This window comes from Cryptomeria japonica, chromosome 1, assembly GCF_030272615.1.
Source record: "Cryptomeria japonica chromosome 1, Sugi_1.0, whole genome shotgun sequence".
NCBI lineage: Eukaryota > Viridiplantae > Streptophyta > Pinopsida > Cupressales > Cupressaceae > Cryptomeria > Cryptomeria japonica.
The window spans coordinates 242,696,681-242,713,535 of record NC_081405.1 but is presented as its reverse complement, the minus strand read 5'-3'; the positions used below and the strand labels follow the sequence as shown (position 1 = coordinate 242,713,535).

General features: G+C 33.5%; 1 protein-coding gene across 1 annotated transcript in view; it reads left to right on the top strand.

Moving 5' to 3' along the window:
* Nucleotides 1-15,180, top strand: part of LOC131857206 (chitinase 2-like) — a 35,763-nt gene extending 20,583 nt beyond the window's left edge. The window contains exons 2-3 of the mRNA XM_059209436.1: nt 8,856-8,954; nt 14,345-15,180. Coding sequence (XP_059065419.1) covers nt 8,856-8,954; nt 14,345-15,180 — 935 coding nt within the window. The remainder of the gene's footprint in view (nt 1-8,855; nt 8,955-14,344) is intronic.
* Nucleotides 15,181-16,855: the final 1,675 nt, after the last annotated feature.

Sequence of the window (16,855 nt, the reverse complement as noted above, 5' to 3'; positions counted from 1 at the left end):
TGATTCAATCTATGGGCGGGGTTACATTACCAGCAGCTTATGATGTATCTATTAAAGTAGAAAATAGCCTTATACAAGTTGGTAAAATTGCCCCCATATCTCCTATGCCTATTTTTCCTGATATCTAGCCATTGATGCCTTTACAAGTACCACTTATAGCTGCAATACTTGTTGTTTCAGCACTAGGTTTTCAAAATTATGCTCAAAATAGTGTTGTAGTAGACCCATCAAAGCAATTACAAGAATTAAAAAAAATGTTTATAAAGAATGTTGAAGAAACTCACCAAATCCAGCAAACTATATAGAATGTTGACAATGAATTGGTGAGCCTCAAGAAAAATTAGAACCAAAATCAAAGGTATCCAGCCCCATATCAAGCTCCTTATCAGCCCAATAGGCCTAACTACCAAGTTGATGCTCAGAATCAAAGGAGGAACTACAACAATAGGCAAAACCAACAGTATAATCATGATACTACTAGCAATTCTAAAGAAATTGTTCTTGCTCAGAACAATATGGTACAAGAGTGGTGTTTTCCATGTCAACAACCTCATAATCAAGCATCATGGCAAAATGCAATGAATGCTCAATCACAAGCTTTGATGGTTCAAAATAACATGTCTTATCAGGATGTAGGTATAAATGAGGAACCAGAAGGTCTTGAGGTGGCTATGATGAATTTGCAATGTGAGGAATTTTGCGGACTTAATCATCTGCAAGCACAAAATAGACCCTTTTCACATGTTGGGGCTAATGCAAGGTCAAAGAAACGGGCTATTGACATTGGACAACAAGCTGCAATTCATCAACAACAAGCTATAAATAATGGACAACAACAGAATAAATTTGGACAGTAGCCAAATAAAAGAAAACAATAAGCTTCTACAAGTTAGCAAGCTATTAGGACACCTCCACCTATCCAGAATGTGCATATTTTAACAAGAGGACAACCTACATCACCTAAAGAACAACCAAAAGTTCAATCTCAGTCAAAGTCAACTCAGCCAGAGCCCGTTGTTTGAAAACTACAACAAAAGGTTAGTGGTGTTCTATTTAATATTGTTGAATCTATGACAAAAAACACTGTTTCAATGACAATGATAGATGCATTGAAAATTCTTGGACAAAAGGAATTGCTGAGAGAAAAGTTGGATTATCTTTCCTTTACTAAGGAGCCTCGGAAAGATCAACCCAGAGTTGCATTAGCCAATGATATCCCACTTAAGAATAATTAGTCAATCCAAACACCAAAGCCTCCTTTGTTTTTCGTAACATTGATAATTGGAAACCATCTAGTCCACAATTGCTTGATAGATTGAGGAGCCAGTAGTTCAATTATGCCCAAAGACCTTGTAGATAAAATTGGTCTAATTTATGAGCCTATTTCTAGAGGAGTTGTATAGTTAGATGGAACAACAGTTAAATCAGTTAGATTGGTCAAAGATCTTGGTTTGACCTTGCAAGCTTGTCCTAATTTTGTAATACCTCAGTACATGTACATAGTTGACTTACCTCCACACTTTTTTATTTGCCTATCTAGAGATTTCATAGAAAAATTAGGAGGATATCTTTCTGCTGATTGGTCACACTTGTTTTCAGAACTCGGTATCGTACTAAGGTTACCATTAAGTCTGAATCCCAAGCCACTTGCCACTTAGAACCATATACCCCAAGTCCTATAAATGAAGATCTTACCATCAGAGACCATGAGGAGTTACCACCTATCCAGGATCCAGATACACATGTTTGAAAGGCATACTTGATGTGAATTTGGATGAGTGGGCAGCCCAGAATACTCCAAAAGATCCTTTCATCAGCATGGATGAAATAGATCTTGGTTTTTATATTATTCATGAGGAGGATGTTTTTATTCCTAAGCTTGAAAAAGAGGATATTCCACTGGGCTAGCAGTCAGAACAACAGAAAAATCAAGTTTGGCAACTCTATTTTGATGGTTCAAGAGGTAAAAATGGTTCTGAAGGTGGTGTTATGTTGGTTTCACCCAAGGGTATGAAATATTACAATGCTTTCAGATTTTATTTTAGCTATACAAACAACATAGCAGAGTATGAATCATTAGCACATGGCTTAGAATGGGTTAGGCAGAAAAAAGTTAAATGTTTACAATTTTTTGGTGATAGTGAACTAGTTGTGAACCAAGTAAGGAATATCCATGTCCCCAAAAATGATGTTTTGAAGATGTACAAGCATATAATTTGAGATTTAATTGAAAATTTTGATGCATTTAATCTATTGTCCATACCTAGAATTCAAAATAAAGAAATAGATAGGCTTGTTGCCTTAGGAGCTCAGTTTGATATTCGAAAAGAGCTAGAAAATATTAATAGACAACAGTATGTTAAAGTTGTCATAAGGCCCTCAGTTCTAGATAATAGTGTTAATTGGCAAGTTTTTGACTCAGATGAGCAGATTGCTAATTTCCTAATTGAGGAAGCTAAATTTTCTGCCAAAAATTAGCGTAAATTCAATGAGAAATATGAAAATCAGTTTCTCCAATTGAAAACTAACAAGTTGCTCAAGGGTTTGGTAACCCTTGAATCTATTTTTAATATAGATGTTCAGGTTAGAAAGGATAAGGCAACATGCTTGTGAAGGAAGAATATTATGAACCTATTGAAATATTCGAAGACAAGCTATTGAAAATTGGCAAGGTATGTACCCCTAAAGAAAAACATGCTTTCATAAAAATTTGTCAAGAATTCAATGACATATTTGCATGGAGGTATGAATATTTGAAAGGGTTTGATCCTCATTTAGCTTAGCATACCATAGAGCTGGTAGATAATGCAAAACTAGTGAGGCAGAAACGAAGGCCTCTTAATCCAAAATTAGAACATCTTATGAAGACCGAGTTAAATAAGTTGATTGAAGGAAATATCATATTTCCAATCAAGCACACATCCTGGGTGTCCAATCTAATTCGTGTTAGGAAGAAGAATGGTGAACTCAGATTATGTGTTGATTTTAGAGACCTAAATAGAGCATCCCTAAAAGACCATTACCTGCTGCCCTTAATGAAAAAAATTTTGCAAGTTGTATCAAGTTCAGAGAGATTCTCATTACTTGATGGTTATTCAGGATATAACCAAATTCTGGTCAAAGAAGAAGATCAGTACAAAATAGCATTTACCACCAAGTGGGGTTCAAAATCTTATAATAAAATTCTATTTGGACTGACCAATGCAGGGGCAACATTTCAGCGTGCAATGGATATGGCATTTCAAGGCCTAATTACAAAGTTTGTTTTGGTTTACCTAGATGATATAACTATTATTTTTAGAAAGGCTAATGAACATCTTGACCATCTCAGATAGGTATTCGAGAGATGTAGGGAATATGGAGTTTCATTAAATCCCAAGATGAGCTTATTTGTTGTTCATGAAGGCAAGTTGTTAGGATATATTGTTTCAAAGAATGAGATTTCAATAGACCCGTAGAGGATCACACCCATACTTGCATTGCCATTACCAGCACATAAAAAGGGACTCCACAGTTTCATAGGTAGGATTAAATTCATCAAACGGTTTATTCCTAATATTGTAGCATTGATGCAGCCACTTACAATCATGCTTAAGAAAAATATTCCTTTTCAGTGGACTAAGGAAGGTAAAAACAATTTTGAAGAAATTAAAGAGGTAATTACAACAGCCCCTACTCTCATTAATCCTAATTTTAAGAAAAAATTTATTCTATATGCTTTTGAGAGTGAGGATACTATTTTTGCATATTGTGTCAGCAAAATGATGAAGGCTCAGAACAACCAATTGCTTTCTTTAGTCAAATTTTACATGATTATGAGACTAGGTACTCATTTGTAGAAAAGCATGTGTCAGCAGTAATAAGAAGCCTTAACAAATTCAAGCACATGCTCTCTAACAATAAAAGTCATCTTATGGTTGCTCATCCTACAGTGAAGGATTTTTTCTTAACAAAGACATAAATGACAAAAGGGCAAGTTGGATTACTAGGGCAATGGAATATGACATCTTTATCAAGGTAACCAAGCTAGTTAGAGGAAAGGGTTTATGTGAACAGCTTGTTGGAAGTGCAAAAAATAGTAAAGAAGAGGAGAAACAAGTTGAAATAGTGCTTAATAATGAAGAACAACCTATTGTCCCAGCTGTATCAGTCACTTGGAATCAGCAAATTATCCATTATTTTTACAAACTGGTGACTGTCTGGAAGACTTAGATAGGTTGAAACGAAGGTATTTCAAGCTACAAGCCATTTCTTATTCTTTAGTAGATGGTATTTTGTTCAAAAAAGATTATAATAATATTCTATAAAGATGCATTGAGCCAGATCAGATTGAAATAGTTCTAAAAGAATTTCATGAAGGACCTACAAGAGGTCACTTTGCAGCAAGAACAATAGCTCTGAAAATTATGAGAGCTGGTTATTATTGGCCTGAATTGTTTAAGAATACTCACTCATGGGTGAGGAAATGAGAAAAATGTTCATTGTTTATAGGCAAACAGAGGCTTGCAACCTTGCCTTTGCAACCAATTGAAGTTGAACAACCCTTTGCAAAGTGGGGGTTTGATTTTATAGGACCTATTAATCCACCTTCTAGTGCAGGTCACAAATGGATTCTTACAACAACTGATTACTTCACAAAGTGGATAGAAGCAGTTCCATTGAAAGAAGCTAATGAAACTTTTGTCTTGAATTTCTTTCCAGACTTAGTGTCCAGCTTGATAGCCCAGAATCAATCATTTCTGATAATGCTCTAGCTTTGATTGGTCTTATAGTTTCAGATTGGTTAGTTAAGCATAATATATATTTGAATACTTCATCCAATTATTACCCTTAGGGTAATGGACAAGTTGAATCAACTAATAAAAACTTGATCAATATCATTAAGAAGACCATTGTTGAGAATCAAAGAACTTGGCATGAAAAACTCAAGTTAGCCCTTTGGCCTGATAGGATTACACCAAAAATATCAATAGGTAACTCTCCTTATGTTTTAACTTATGGCAAAGAATCCAAGTTACCTATTTCAGTTGAATTGCCAACTTTAAATTATGTAAAAGAGCTTGAGTTACTTGAAGAATAGCCAATGTAGATTAGGCTTGCTCAACTTATGGAGTTAGAAGAAACTCGCAAGGAAGCATACAGAAAATTAGAAATTCACCATGCTCAGATGAAGAAAACATTTGATAGAAAAGTTGTGCCATGCATATTTAATCAAGGTGATCTTGTTTTCAAGTGGGATGAGTTAAAAAATAGACCTGGTAGGAATACCAAGTTTGATACCATGTGGGATGGCCCATATATTATCACAGAATGCAAAGAGAATAATGCATTCCAGCTTGCTAAGTTGGATGGAGAGGTGTTGCCAATCCCTGCCAATAGGATTCACCTCAAATTATGCTATTGAGTACTAACAATTTGTATATGTAGATACTAGAGTAGTCCAATTTTATTTTCAGCAGTTTTCTAGGCCCAACTTTACGTTGAGCTGTAATAGTTTGATTTAAAGAAGTGCGAATCAAAAAAGAGAGATTTTTTGGTCTTTAGCACAAGTAACTATCACAAAACAACAAAAGATACCAGTTTCATAAAGTAAAACACCAAGGAAAGTTATTTTTGAATTCAAATACTCAAGTTGTGATAGCCAATCATGTAAAGACCAAAAAGCCTCCACCTCTTTTGTTCGACATTCGGTAGTTTCAGTTTTCCAGTTTTGAGTATTTATTTGTAGTTTTCAGCTTAATAAGTGCTTCCGGCACATTGCTATTTTTAGTTTTCAGTTTCAATTCAGTTTTTCTTCAGTTTTCCATAAGTGCAGGTTTGCGTAGTGTATAGGCTCAGCTATATGCAGAATCTTTGTAGTTTCATTTTCAAGTTTTGTTTAGAGTGTTGAGATGTAGTTTCAAATTTTGAAGAAGGCAGAATTGACTCAATGTCCAATGGATATGCTAGGCTACTAGATTCTACTATTTAGCAAGCAAACACCCTTAAGAGGTCGCCAAAAATGTTACCAAAATTTTATCACACTTCAAAATCTTGGTGACCTACAATAGGTCTTATGTATTGCAGAGGAAAGGTACACAATGTTTTTCCAATTTTATTATCTATATTAAATAAAAATGTATGCCATGCAAGTATCTTATTTCCAATATGAAATGTCTGAATCAAGAAAGAAAACATCTACATGTAATACATCTTTATTTATAAAGAACAAACTATTCACAAGATCTCACAAAAGCCATAGGAATAGATGAGAAAAGATCACATTAATCATAGAAGTGCAAGCACAAAAGGAGAAGAAGAATATAGAAAGAAGGGAAAGAAATAACCCATCATTTCCTGAATAGGTTGATGAGTTCTGCAGAAGGATCTTTTAGTCAGCTTCGTAGACCCAAGCATCTCATTGTCCACTCCATGAGATGACCTAAAACAAAGAGAAAAATAATTTGGTTAGAGCTCCGGGTTATTCCTTTCACTCCTACATACTTAAAGCTACTCCTACTGTGCATACACTGCTATATCAAATTCAAAATAGAGCAGATCAATGCAGAAAAGATGTCATGAGATATTAGTGAGAACCATGTTCTTATCTAACTTGTTTGTTTCATCTGTAGATACAAGTTTTTATTTCATAAATATCATGTATGTGGGTTAAAATGGGCTCTTGAAGCACTTGAGCTCAGCACACAAGTCACCATTCACAATTTGACACAATGTTGATAACCAAAAACATAATACATAGTCTTCTAACAGTCATTTAAGATAGTGCATATGGTCTGATTAAATAAAGTTTAAAAATCTAAGAAATAGTGCTAAGACAGTACCTAGAATGCAGCCTAGAGATGAATAATCAACATTTCAAAATAACAGTGAATATGTTGTCCCAAAAATGCAATTAAATATAGTCACGCTGATTCTATCATTTCTGCAAAACCCATATCCCTTTTTAGCTATTTTATCCACAGAATTTAGGAAGAGAAAGCATAAATAAACCCATTAAATTTGGTCAAAACCCAGTTCGTAGTTTTGCCAAACTCTTCACCAGTCTGAAAGGGGATAAATAAGGAGTATTTTCAGACAACCAGCTTCATGAAGACAAGTCAATTTCTATTAATATACAGTGCATCTAAGTTTACTGTGAAGAACACCAAAACATGGCAACATCAAACCAATAGTAGTCTCAGATTTATAGTTTAGTAAGACATTAATAAGGAAGTAGTGTGTAACTTTAAGCTTCAGGTGAATACATTGATGAGCATTGATAGTCTCAAAGGTAATATTCAGAGCCATAGTGCCAAACCATTTGAATTACAAAGCAAATGGTTATGATCAATGAGCCAAAATAGTGATATATAATAAACTATAGAAACCCTATATCAACGGTGAGAAATAGAAATATCAATAGTTTGATATGGATTATAGGCTTTGAGCAATAAAGATTTAGACAAAATGCAGCTACAAAAAATGGAAGCATTAAAACTTCATAACAATAGTGATTTAAGACATCATGGAGTATGATACTACAATAGTTACCACTAGTTTAGAATGCAATCAAAAGATAGTAAATACAAACAATGGAAATTTTCCCAGTCCTTACTCAAATGATATACATGCACAAAAGAAGATATGTCTGCTATAAAAAATATTCAACATAGACAAGGATATTTCAACTTAAAAAGGAAAAGATATGTGCAAATTGTATTACTTGCATGCAGATAAGCTAGTCAAAACCCCGTGTCAAGTCTAGTTAAAGTCCAAGTCGAAACCCCAGAAAGACATATTTTGAGCTCTCAGAATGTGCATGGTGGCAGAAGACAAAAAATGCAAAATAATGAGGCATATCTTTTAGGGTTTTATATTTTGTTCTCGACATGCCCTAAATTGGTCCTTGTTTTAATTTATTTCTCATAAATAAATCATGCATGGGTTAAAAGTCGTGGTTAGTATTTTTAAAAGTCATTATCCCAAAGATATTTTGAAAACCCATGTATATAGGGCCAAAAGAAACTTTGTTTTCTTTTATAAGTTAATATATAGTAATTAAAGTTTAAAATATAAAAGCTTTAGTTAATATATATAAAATTATAATAAGTATCATATATCCTCTTTGAATTATAAATTCTAAATTTTATAATTAATGTAAATGTATTAAAAGATTTATTTTATAAAATCTTAATAAATTTATATTAAAATATAAAAATTAATATTCATTGATGGATATATTTTAGCCCACCAGTTTACCATTGATTAGAGAAACATGCAGAACTTATAAGGGGAAGAGGTTCTTTTACAATCCGTTTTGGATCATGGCATGCAGGATTATAAGAGGGGTTTTCATTTTATTAGCTATTTTTGGCAATTCTATATTCATCAATGAGAGTTTCTTTTCATGCAGTTTCAGTTGGGGTCCTATTTTGAGCACTGGAGACTATTGTTGGCATAGTTTCACATGAGTTTTTTAGGCTATCTTGGGCAAATTTGCCCAAGGCTTTTTCTCATGCAATTTTTATTTTTAGGGTTTTGGAGGAGATGCACATGATGGGTTCTATATATTCTCAATCTCCTTCTTTTTTACCTTTGGTTCTTTATTTTTTGCATACACATTTTTGCAAAAAATCATTATATCTCAGCACTATAGTATTTTAGTTTTATAGCAGATTTCCTTTGATATTTTAGAGTTTCATATATTTAGCTTGGTAATTGTACAAGTTCATTTGCAGATTTGATAGAACTTTACTATGTTTTAATTTAAAACCTTTAAATTTTAGTCTCTTTTATGTGCATGTATATTTATGTGGTTGGAGAGTAAAAATTACTTTGTGTGGGTGAAGTTTTGTCATATTTTTTGTGAGTTTTAGGCTATTACCATTACAATTTCGGTGTATCACCTCCTAGTTTATTTGCAGTTTTTCAGTATTTTCAGATTATTCTCTCACTCTTTTCCACATCAATTTTTAGTTTTATGAGGAATTCAAGGGAATCTAGCCCATAAACCAGATATTCACCTTCATCTTGAGCAACCCACAGGCTTGAAGGTGTTTCCATGTTTCACGGGATTTCTTGGTTTCACACTTAGCATCATGGGTGCAATCCTCCGTGACAACAGTTACTATCGATAAGAACACTAAAAGAATTAGTAAGTTTCCTAGACATGATTTTCGTTATTTTGGTTATTGTTTTAATTGTTAGCAATTTGCACATAAAGAAAATACATGTAGAGTTATGTCTATAAGAAGGCCTAATTTTGTAAATCAAAGTTTGTACAAATTCCTAAGTACTCTTAGATGTTATCAGTGTAAAAACTACCTTACATTCTGTCAAAAAGAATCTTTCAGTTGTGGACAGTGGTTGTTCACACCACATGACTGGAGATAAAAGAAAGTTTGTTGTTTTTGAGAACTACTCTAGAGGGTCAGCTAGATTTGGAAATGATCATTGTAATCCACTTGTAGGTAAAGGTACTATTCTTTTGGATAATGACACTCCAGTGCAAGATATCTACTATCTAGAAGGTCCCACTCAGAATCTTCTTAGTGTGAGTCAAATGTCTGATAATGGATTTGATGTAACCTTTAATGCTCTTGGCTGTGAAATAAAAAAAAGTCAGGTAAGATTGTTGCAACAGGGTTTAGAACTAATAGAAATATATACAATCTTCATAAAATTTCCAACAATAAGGAATCTATTGTATGTTTTATGAGTCAAACTTGTTGAATTCAAACTATGACATAGAAGATTAGGGCACATAAATAATGATAATTTGATCAAAATTAGTAAAAATCAGAATGTCATAAATTTATCATATCTTTCAAAACTAGATAACATTGTCTGCAAATAATGTTAAGAAGGAAAACAAACAAGAGTCAACTAAAAATCAAAGGAATATTCATTTACCAAACCATTGCAATTAATCCATACTGATTTGTGTGGTTCTACAAAGACAAAATCTTTAAACAATAAAAAGTATTTCATGTTGTTCATAGATGACTACAAAAGAATGACTTGGGTAACCTTTCTAAAACACAAAGCAAAACCTTTTAATAGATTTAAAGTGTTTAAGAAAATGGTTGAAAATGAAACTGATTTAACTATCAAATGTCTAAGATCAGACAAAGGGGGAGAGTATACTTCACAAGAGTTTATTGATTACTGTGAAGAACATGGTATCAAGAGGCACTATTTAGCCTCAAGAATACCACAACAAAATGGTGTTGTTGAAAGAAAAAACAAAATTGTAAAAGAGATGGCACGAACTATGTTACAAGATTCAAGTATCTCTAATACCTTCTGGAAAGAGATAGTCCACACAACTGTCTATATTTTGAACAGAGTTCAATTGAGAGTGAACACAAAATATACTCCCTATTAAATCGTAATGGTAGGCCAACTAATTTTGGTTACTTCAAAATCTATGGTAGTAAATGTTATATTAAGAGAGATAGTGATAGTATGAGTAGTTTTGAATCAATGTGGGATGAGGGAATATTCTTAGGATATTCCACCCATAGCAAAGCCTACAAATGCTATAATAAAATATTATTAAGAGTCATTGAAAGTTCTAATGTGAAAGCGGATGAAACTTTTCATTATATTGATAAGAAATTTGATGATAATATTGTTGAAATTCCATCTAACTGTGAATAGAAAACTGAAAATGAACAACAACAAGAAAATGATATAAAAGCTGATGAGAATGGTGAATAAAATTAGTCAAATGACAATACTACAAATCTTCCTTTTACTCCAATCTGATTCACAAAATTTCTTTATAAAAACCAACCTCAAGAACATATAATTGCTTATACATCTTCTGGAATGGTATTACATTATGTGTCCTTAAATAATTAGGTGGTTGACATCTTTACTAAAGCTTTGCCAAAAGCTACTTTTGAATTTATAAGGGAGAAAATTGGTGTTTTCCCTTTCAGTTTTCAGTAATGCTTGTTTTTCTCCTTCATGGAGAAAAGGGGAACATTTCAAGCATATTTCTTTCCCTATGGAATTTTTGTGGCATTTCTGCTCAACTGGTAGCATTATGATCCTTGATTATACTTTTATATTCTTATGCACCATAAGGTTGTTCTTATTGTGGTTTCTGATTCTGTCCTTTGGCATTGTTGTCAAAAGGGGGAGATTTGAACAGATCAGTGACAATGATAGCTTATTTTGACTTATGTCTTGATTTGCAGCATATCAGTTCACATTATCAGTGACAATGATTGATAGTGATGGTTTTGACCTTATGTATTATTAGTGACAATGATTGATAGCTTCCTTCAGTGACAGTGATTGATTGATCTGTGACAGTTATTGCTAGTGTTTTTTGTTGTTTGTTATACTGGCAGCTTGCATACAGTTTTCATATTGCTATATAATATTGTGATAGTGATAGTGATTGATAGTTTCTTTCAGTGACAGTGATTGATTTATCTGTGACAGTTATTGCTAGTTTTTTTTGTTACTTGTTACAGTGGCAAATTGCATACAGTTTGCATATTGCTATATAATATTGTGATAGTCACAATTTTAGTTTTGGCCCCTTTGAGCAATTAGTATTGTAGCCATATCATGATCTCTTGGGTATTTTCTGACATCTTTCTTAATACATGACATCACAAATTGTACATGAGCATTACTCAGATTCAGTGAGTGTTTCAATGCTCTTATGATTCAGTGAGTATTCTATTACTTCAGTTTCTGACATTTTGTTGAAGTGACAAGACAAGGTTTGTGCTCTATTTTGGGCATTCAGATACGTCAGGTACATTTCATCTGATTTAGATATCTTTGATTTGACACCAATGCCAAAAGGGGAGTTTGTTCATCCCAAAGGCATTTTTTGTTGGCATTAGTGTCAAATGTTTCCTTGTGTCTTGGTTGAATTCATTGATATTTTTATGAGGACACTTGCAAATAATAAGGTGATACTTAAAGTGTCTAAGTCACTAAGAAAGGAGTAAAGTTTTTTTTTTTAAAAACACCTTAGTATCACTAAAGTCAATTCACTAGGTAACATGACTTAGTGTGACCCCATCGACAAGGCATTTATTTTTAACAAAAGAATCCCATCTTATTCAAATTCGATGGTCTTTGTGTTTCTGATTAAAAGTTTTCAACCCTAGTTTCTTTTTGTTCATTCTTGTCATTTGCTCAAGCTGAGCTCTCGAGCTAGGACAAGGAGTTTGTTATTCATGATGAAGTTTTCCAGCTTAAGCAGTGAGCTGAAGAAGGGAGTCGGGGTGGTTAGATGAGTCAATGGCAACATAACTGACAGGGAAGAAAACTCACGCTTTCCAGGAGTCTCGAATCCCTTCATTTTTTACCTTGGTCTTTTTCAGTTTTTCGCTTCTGTTTGTTAATGGCTGTAAACATAAAAATGCTTGCTATCCTAGCGTGTATTATTTTTCTGTTTATTTTGAAAGGTTGAAGTCTTGGTTGTTTTGTAAATGTCGGTTTGTTCTCAAACCCTAGTGAGGGTAAATGTTTGGTTAAAGGAAGAATGTTATGTTACATACTGGGTCTTGATTAAAACCCCAGTTAAGTTTTTTTTTATTTATTTTTTAATCTCTGTTTAGTTTCTGGTTTTGGTTCGAACCCTTGTCAAGGGTTTGTCTTTTGTTGATCTTGATTTGAGGTAATATGTGTGTAAGGTTGTTACGACGATGGTTTTGGGGTTTAATCTTTGTCTGTCGAAGGTTATGTTGTTGTAGAATGATAAATGTGTTTACTGTTTGCATCTCGACAGACCTTTATTTCTGTTACATGCTGGGTGTGGTTAATGATAGTTATGATTAAACAAAAAAAAATTTGTGTCTTCAAAAAGACTGTGTCCTATATAATGCAGAGATTTGAATTTTTGTATGTGCGAGGTTAAAAAGTGAAGGTATCCTTTGAGTGCCATCTGTTATTCTTAAAGGCACACCATATCTTTGTGAAATCTTGTTCAGCTACAAGACAGTTTATGAATATACCATTTTGAGTAATCACATGAAAAAGTTTTATCAATGAGCATCACTGTAATGCATTATGGGTGTACGGTTCATATGCACAATTCTATTGTATGTGTGAGCAAGTGAGCTCTCTTTATGACAAGACTGTGTATGTTTATTATGCACTCAATAATATATTGGTAGTGAGTTAGTGAACTGTTGTTTCTAAATCTCCATGTTGTGAGAATAGAAAATGAAAAAGAAGTGAAACAGAGATAAAAATCTATATGTAATCTCAGTCAAATCTATTGTAAAGCTTTGTAAAACCAGTGAGGTATTGCTAAGCCAGTGAGGCATTTGAAAAGACTATCAGTACATTTTGAAGTACATTTCATTGCTGTTAAAGTTTAGTCTTCAAAAGCAGTTTAAAATTGTTTACTTTGATCATAATAATTCATTCACCCCCCCCGCCCCCTCTCAATGATTATAGTACTCCAACATCTCTCACCTTGACATTCAATAGATTGAGCAGATACGAGTACAACCGTCCAGATGCATGTGCGCAGTAGAGAATTGTTGCGATTGATTTCACTATAGAAAATATAGTTTTCAATATATGCACTTATTTCAAACTGTTTTATGTGTCTGTGGAATATGGAAACAACATCTAAGCACGATGAGTCCTCGTGATTATCTTTATTCATTGGCATTAAATATATCGTGGAGTGGATACTCACAGCTGTAGTCGTTTTACCAAAATTTGGGTACTAAGAAAGCATGATTTATCAGTCGCACTAACTAATGCTCCATTTTAATGACAACTCATAATAATCGCATATTTGATGTGTTGAACCTGTTTTCAGGTGTGACACAAGTTTGTCGGGACGATGTGGACTAGCAAGTCCACTTAAAACAAAGCCTATCGGCTAATTACAAACATCTTGTAGACATAATTTGACTTCAAAAATGCTTTAAAAATACACAAGGTTTTTTTAATGAAATTTGTGACATGACTTCGCCTAATATGTGGAAGAGTGTCCCACATCAGATGATAGCGACAAATACCATCTCCATAATTTAACGTCATTCCACGCCATGTATGGATATATATAAGACCGTTTGCTCTAATCTTTCATGCATATTTCTCACGATAATCCTCTCAAACAGCGCTTCCTTATTTCGCCTAACGCCGTGGCTGAATTCTTCAAGGTTTCTCTACTTGTTCTTGCGTTGCTCGTGCCTACTACAATAGGTAGGCATCTCATTGTGTTATACTTCTATTGCAATAAAGGGAAGTAGGATATTGTTCTTCTCCTTTGTATTATGTCCTCTCCATTGCTATATTCTTTTTTCCACAATTTAGAACTTGGTTAAACAATTGCCAGCCTTACTGTGCTACTAACGAGATTATATTTCAGGTGCAAACTCGAAACTTTTTAGAGAATACATTGGCGCCGAGTTCGATAATGTCAAATTTTCCGACTTACCAATCGATCCCGGCACGGAATTCCATTTCATTCTGGCCTTCGCTGTCGACTACACCCCGTCGGGAAGCGCTCCTAGAAATGGAAAGTTCAACATTTTCTGGGATAGCGACAATCTGAGCCCGAGAGCCGTGCAGGCCATCAAAGCTCAACACGAGAACATCAAAGTTGCTCTCAGCTTAGGCGGAGACAGCGTGAGCAGTGGCAACGTCCAGTTCAGACCATCTTCTGTGTCGTCGTGGGTGAGCAATGCAGTTTCTTCCCTTACTGACATAATTCAGCAATATCATCTCGACGGGATCGACATCGACTATGAACATTTCGATTATTCCGATCCCAACACATTTGCTGAGTGCATTGGGCAGCTGATCACACTATTAAAGCAGAACAATGTCATCTCCTTCGCCTCTATCGCTCCCTACGACGACGGCCCAATACAGTCCCATTACACTGCACTCTGGAAAAGCTATGGCGATTCAATTGACTATGTGAATTTCCAATTCTATGCCTACGACTCGAGCACCAGCGTCTCACAGTTCATGAACTATTTCAGTGCTCAGGAGTCACGGTATAGCGGTGGAAAAGTGCTGGCTAGTTTCATGACGGAGGGAAGTGGAGGATTGTCACCTCTGAATGGCTTCTTTGACGCGTGCAGAAATCTTAGAGACTCCGGCAAACTCCACGGCATCTTTGTGTGGTGTGCAGACAGCTCGCAGTCCAATGACTTTCAATATGAAAAGCAATCCCAGTCTGTCCTCTTGGGCTCCTGATTAGTACCATAGTATTTGATAATAGTGGCTAGTGAATAATAATTACACTCTTTGCCTCTTATGTACTTGTGTTCATATTTGATAATATTATGGCCGATATTTCATAGGACGTAGCATTTAAGATTCTCTTGAAAATTAAGACCATAACTTACATCATTGCATTCCTCTCTTTCTTTATTCCTTCAGCAACATCATTTTTTAAAGCATTGACGGTTTCTCGAGCGATGAAACTTTTACTGACTACTTAGTTGTAGAAATTTGAAGTAAAAGTACAGAGGATTTTTAATTTTTATTCCGTAGAATTTTCAATTGAGAATCATGTTTCGTATTAACGAATCGACGTCATCATTATCATTAGATCGACATGTATCTTAGAAAAAGAATAAATTATTTATTATGTATTTTGTAAATCTAGAACGTTCATCTTTGTTGAAATAGGAAGGGTTCGTACTCATATATATAACAACCATTAAACTAGAAATGACGAATCTAACAAACAGAAATACATCAAGAAAATTAAAAAACTAAAGAATTAAGCAGAAAGATCAAACCCTTTAGCAACATCATTTCTTAAAACATTGATGGTTACAATGTCAAAGAAACTTTTAGGGATTACTTAGTTGTAGACATTTAGAGTAAAAGTTCTTTTCATAGTAAAGTTGTTTCAAAAATAATCTCAAATGTGAATTCAATCTACTTATTAAGAAATCATGTTCATTGTCATTGTCATTGTCCAACATCTATTTTTGAATAAAATATTTATTTATTATACAAACTAGAAATCTGTAACATTCACCATCATTAGGAACTTCAAAGAAAGATTAAATTACTAGTTTTGATAAGCAAACTTTTAGTCAAATTCTAAAATAAATTTAAAGTTCTACTTATAATTACAATTTAATGCATCATAAGTTGTCATAATTATAAGTTTAGATTAAATATTTTGAAAATAATTATTTAATTTGATGTTAGAACTCTTTATAGTTGGTATAATCTACCATCACCTTTAAATATATGTTCTTGTCTACCTTTGTGTTATGATTGCTTATTACTAGGTATGCTCAACTTATAAACCAAGATTTTTTGTATATTGGTAGCTATCATAAAGGAGTGTGTTATTGTTAAAATGACAACAAAATTTCATTTTATATCTATTATGAAGACCCTTGGTTTAAGAACATATGATATTAACATTGAAAATTTGTTATAAAAACTAATTTGTGTATACTAAACCATATGTGGAACCTTGAAAAGAAACAAGGTATATTGAAACCAAAGATCACAATAATAACCTGTCCTACATTTAGAAGAATTGGTATCAATATTTTGACTCTTTTGATGTATTTTATTTAATATAAATTTTTAAGGAATTTAAGTAATTCTTATGGTAACTTTTGCATATCAAATCCAAACCTTTGCAAAATATGCATGACAAAATAATCTTCAAAAGGACATAGAGAAGACTTGAAATTGTATCTATGAAAATGGGGAGTTCACCACTACATTCATTTCAACAATATTTTAGGTAGATTAGGTCAATCTAATTTCACATGCAATTTGAAATCCCAATCTTGAAGTTGTACATTTACACAAATATGACATAGTAACAAATACCATCCAAAAGATTACTCTCTTTCATCTTTTATTATATTTTAAAATCTTTATTGCGTACATT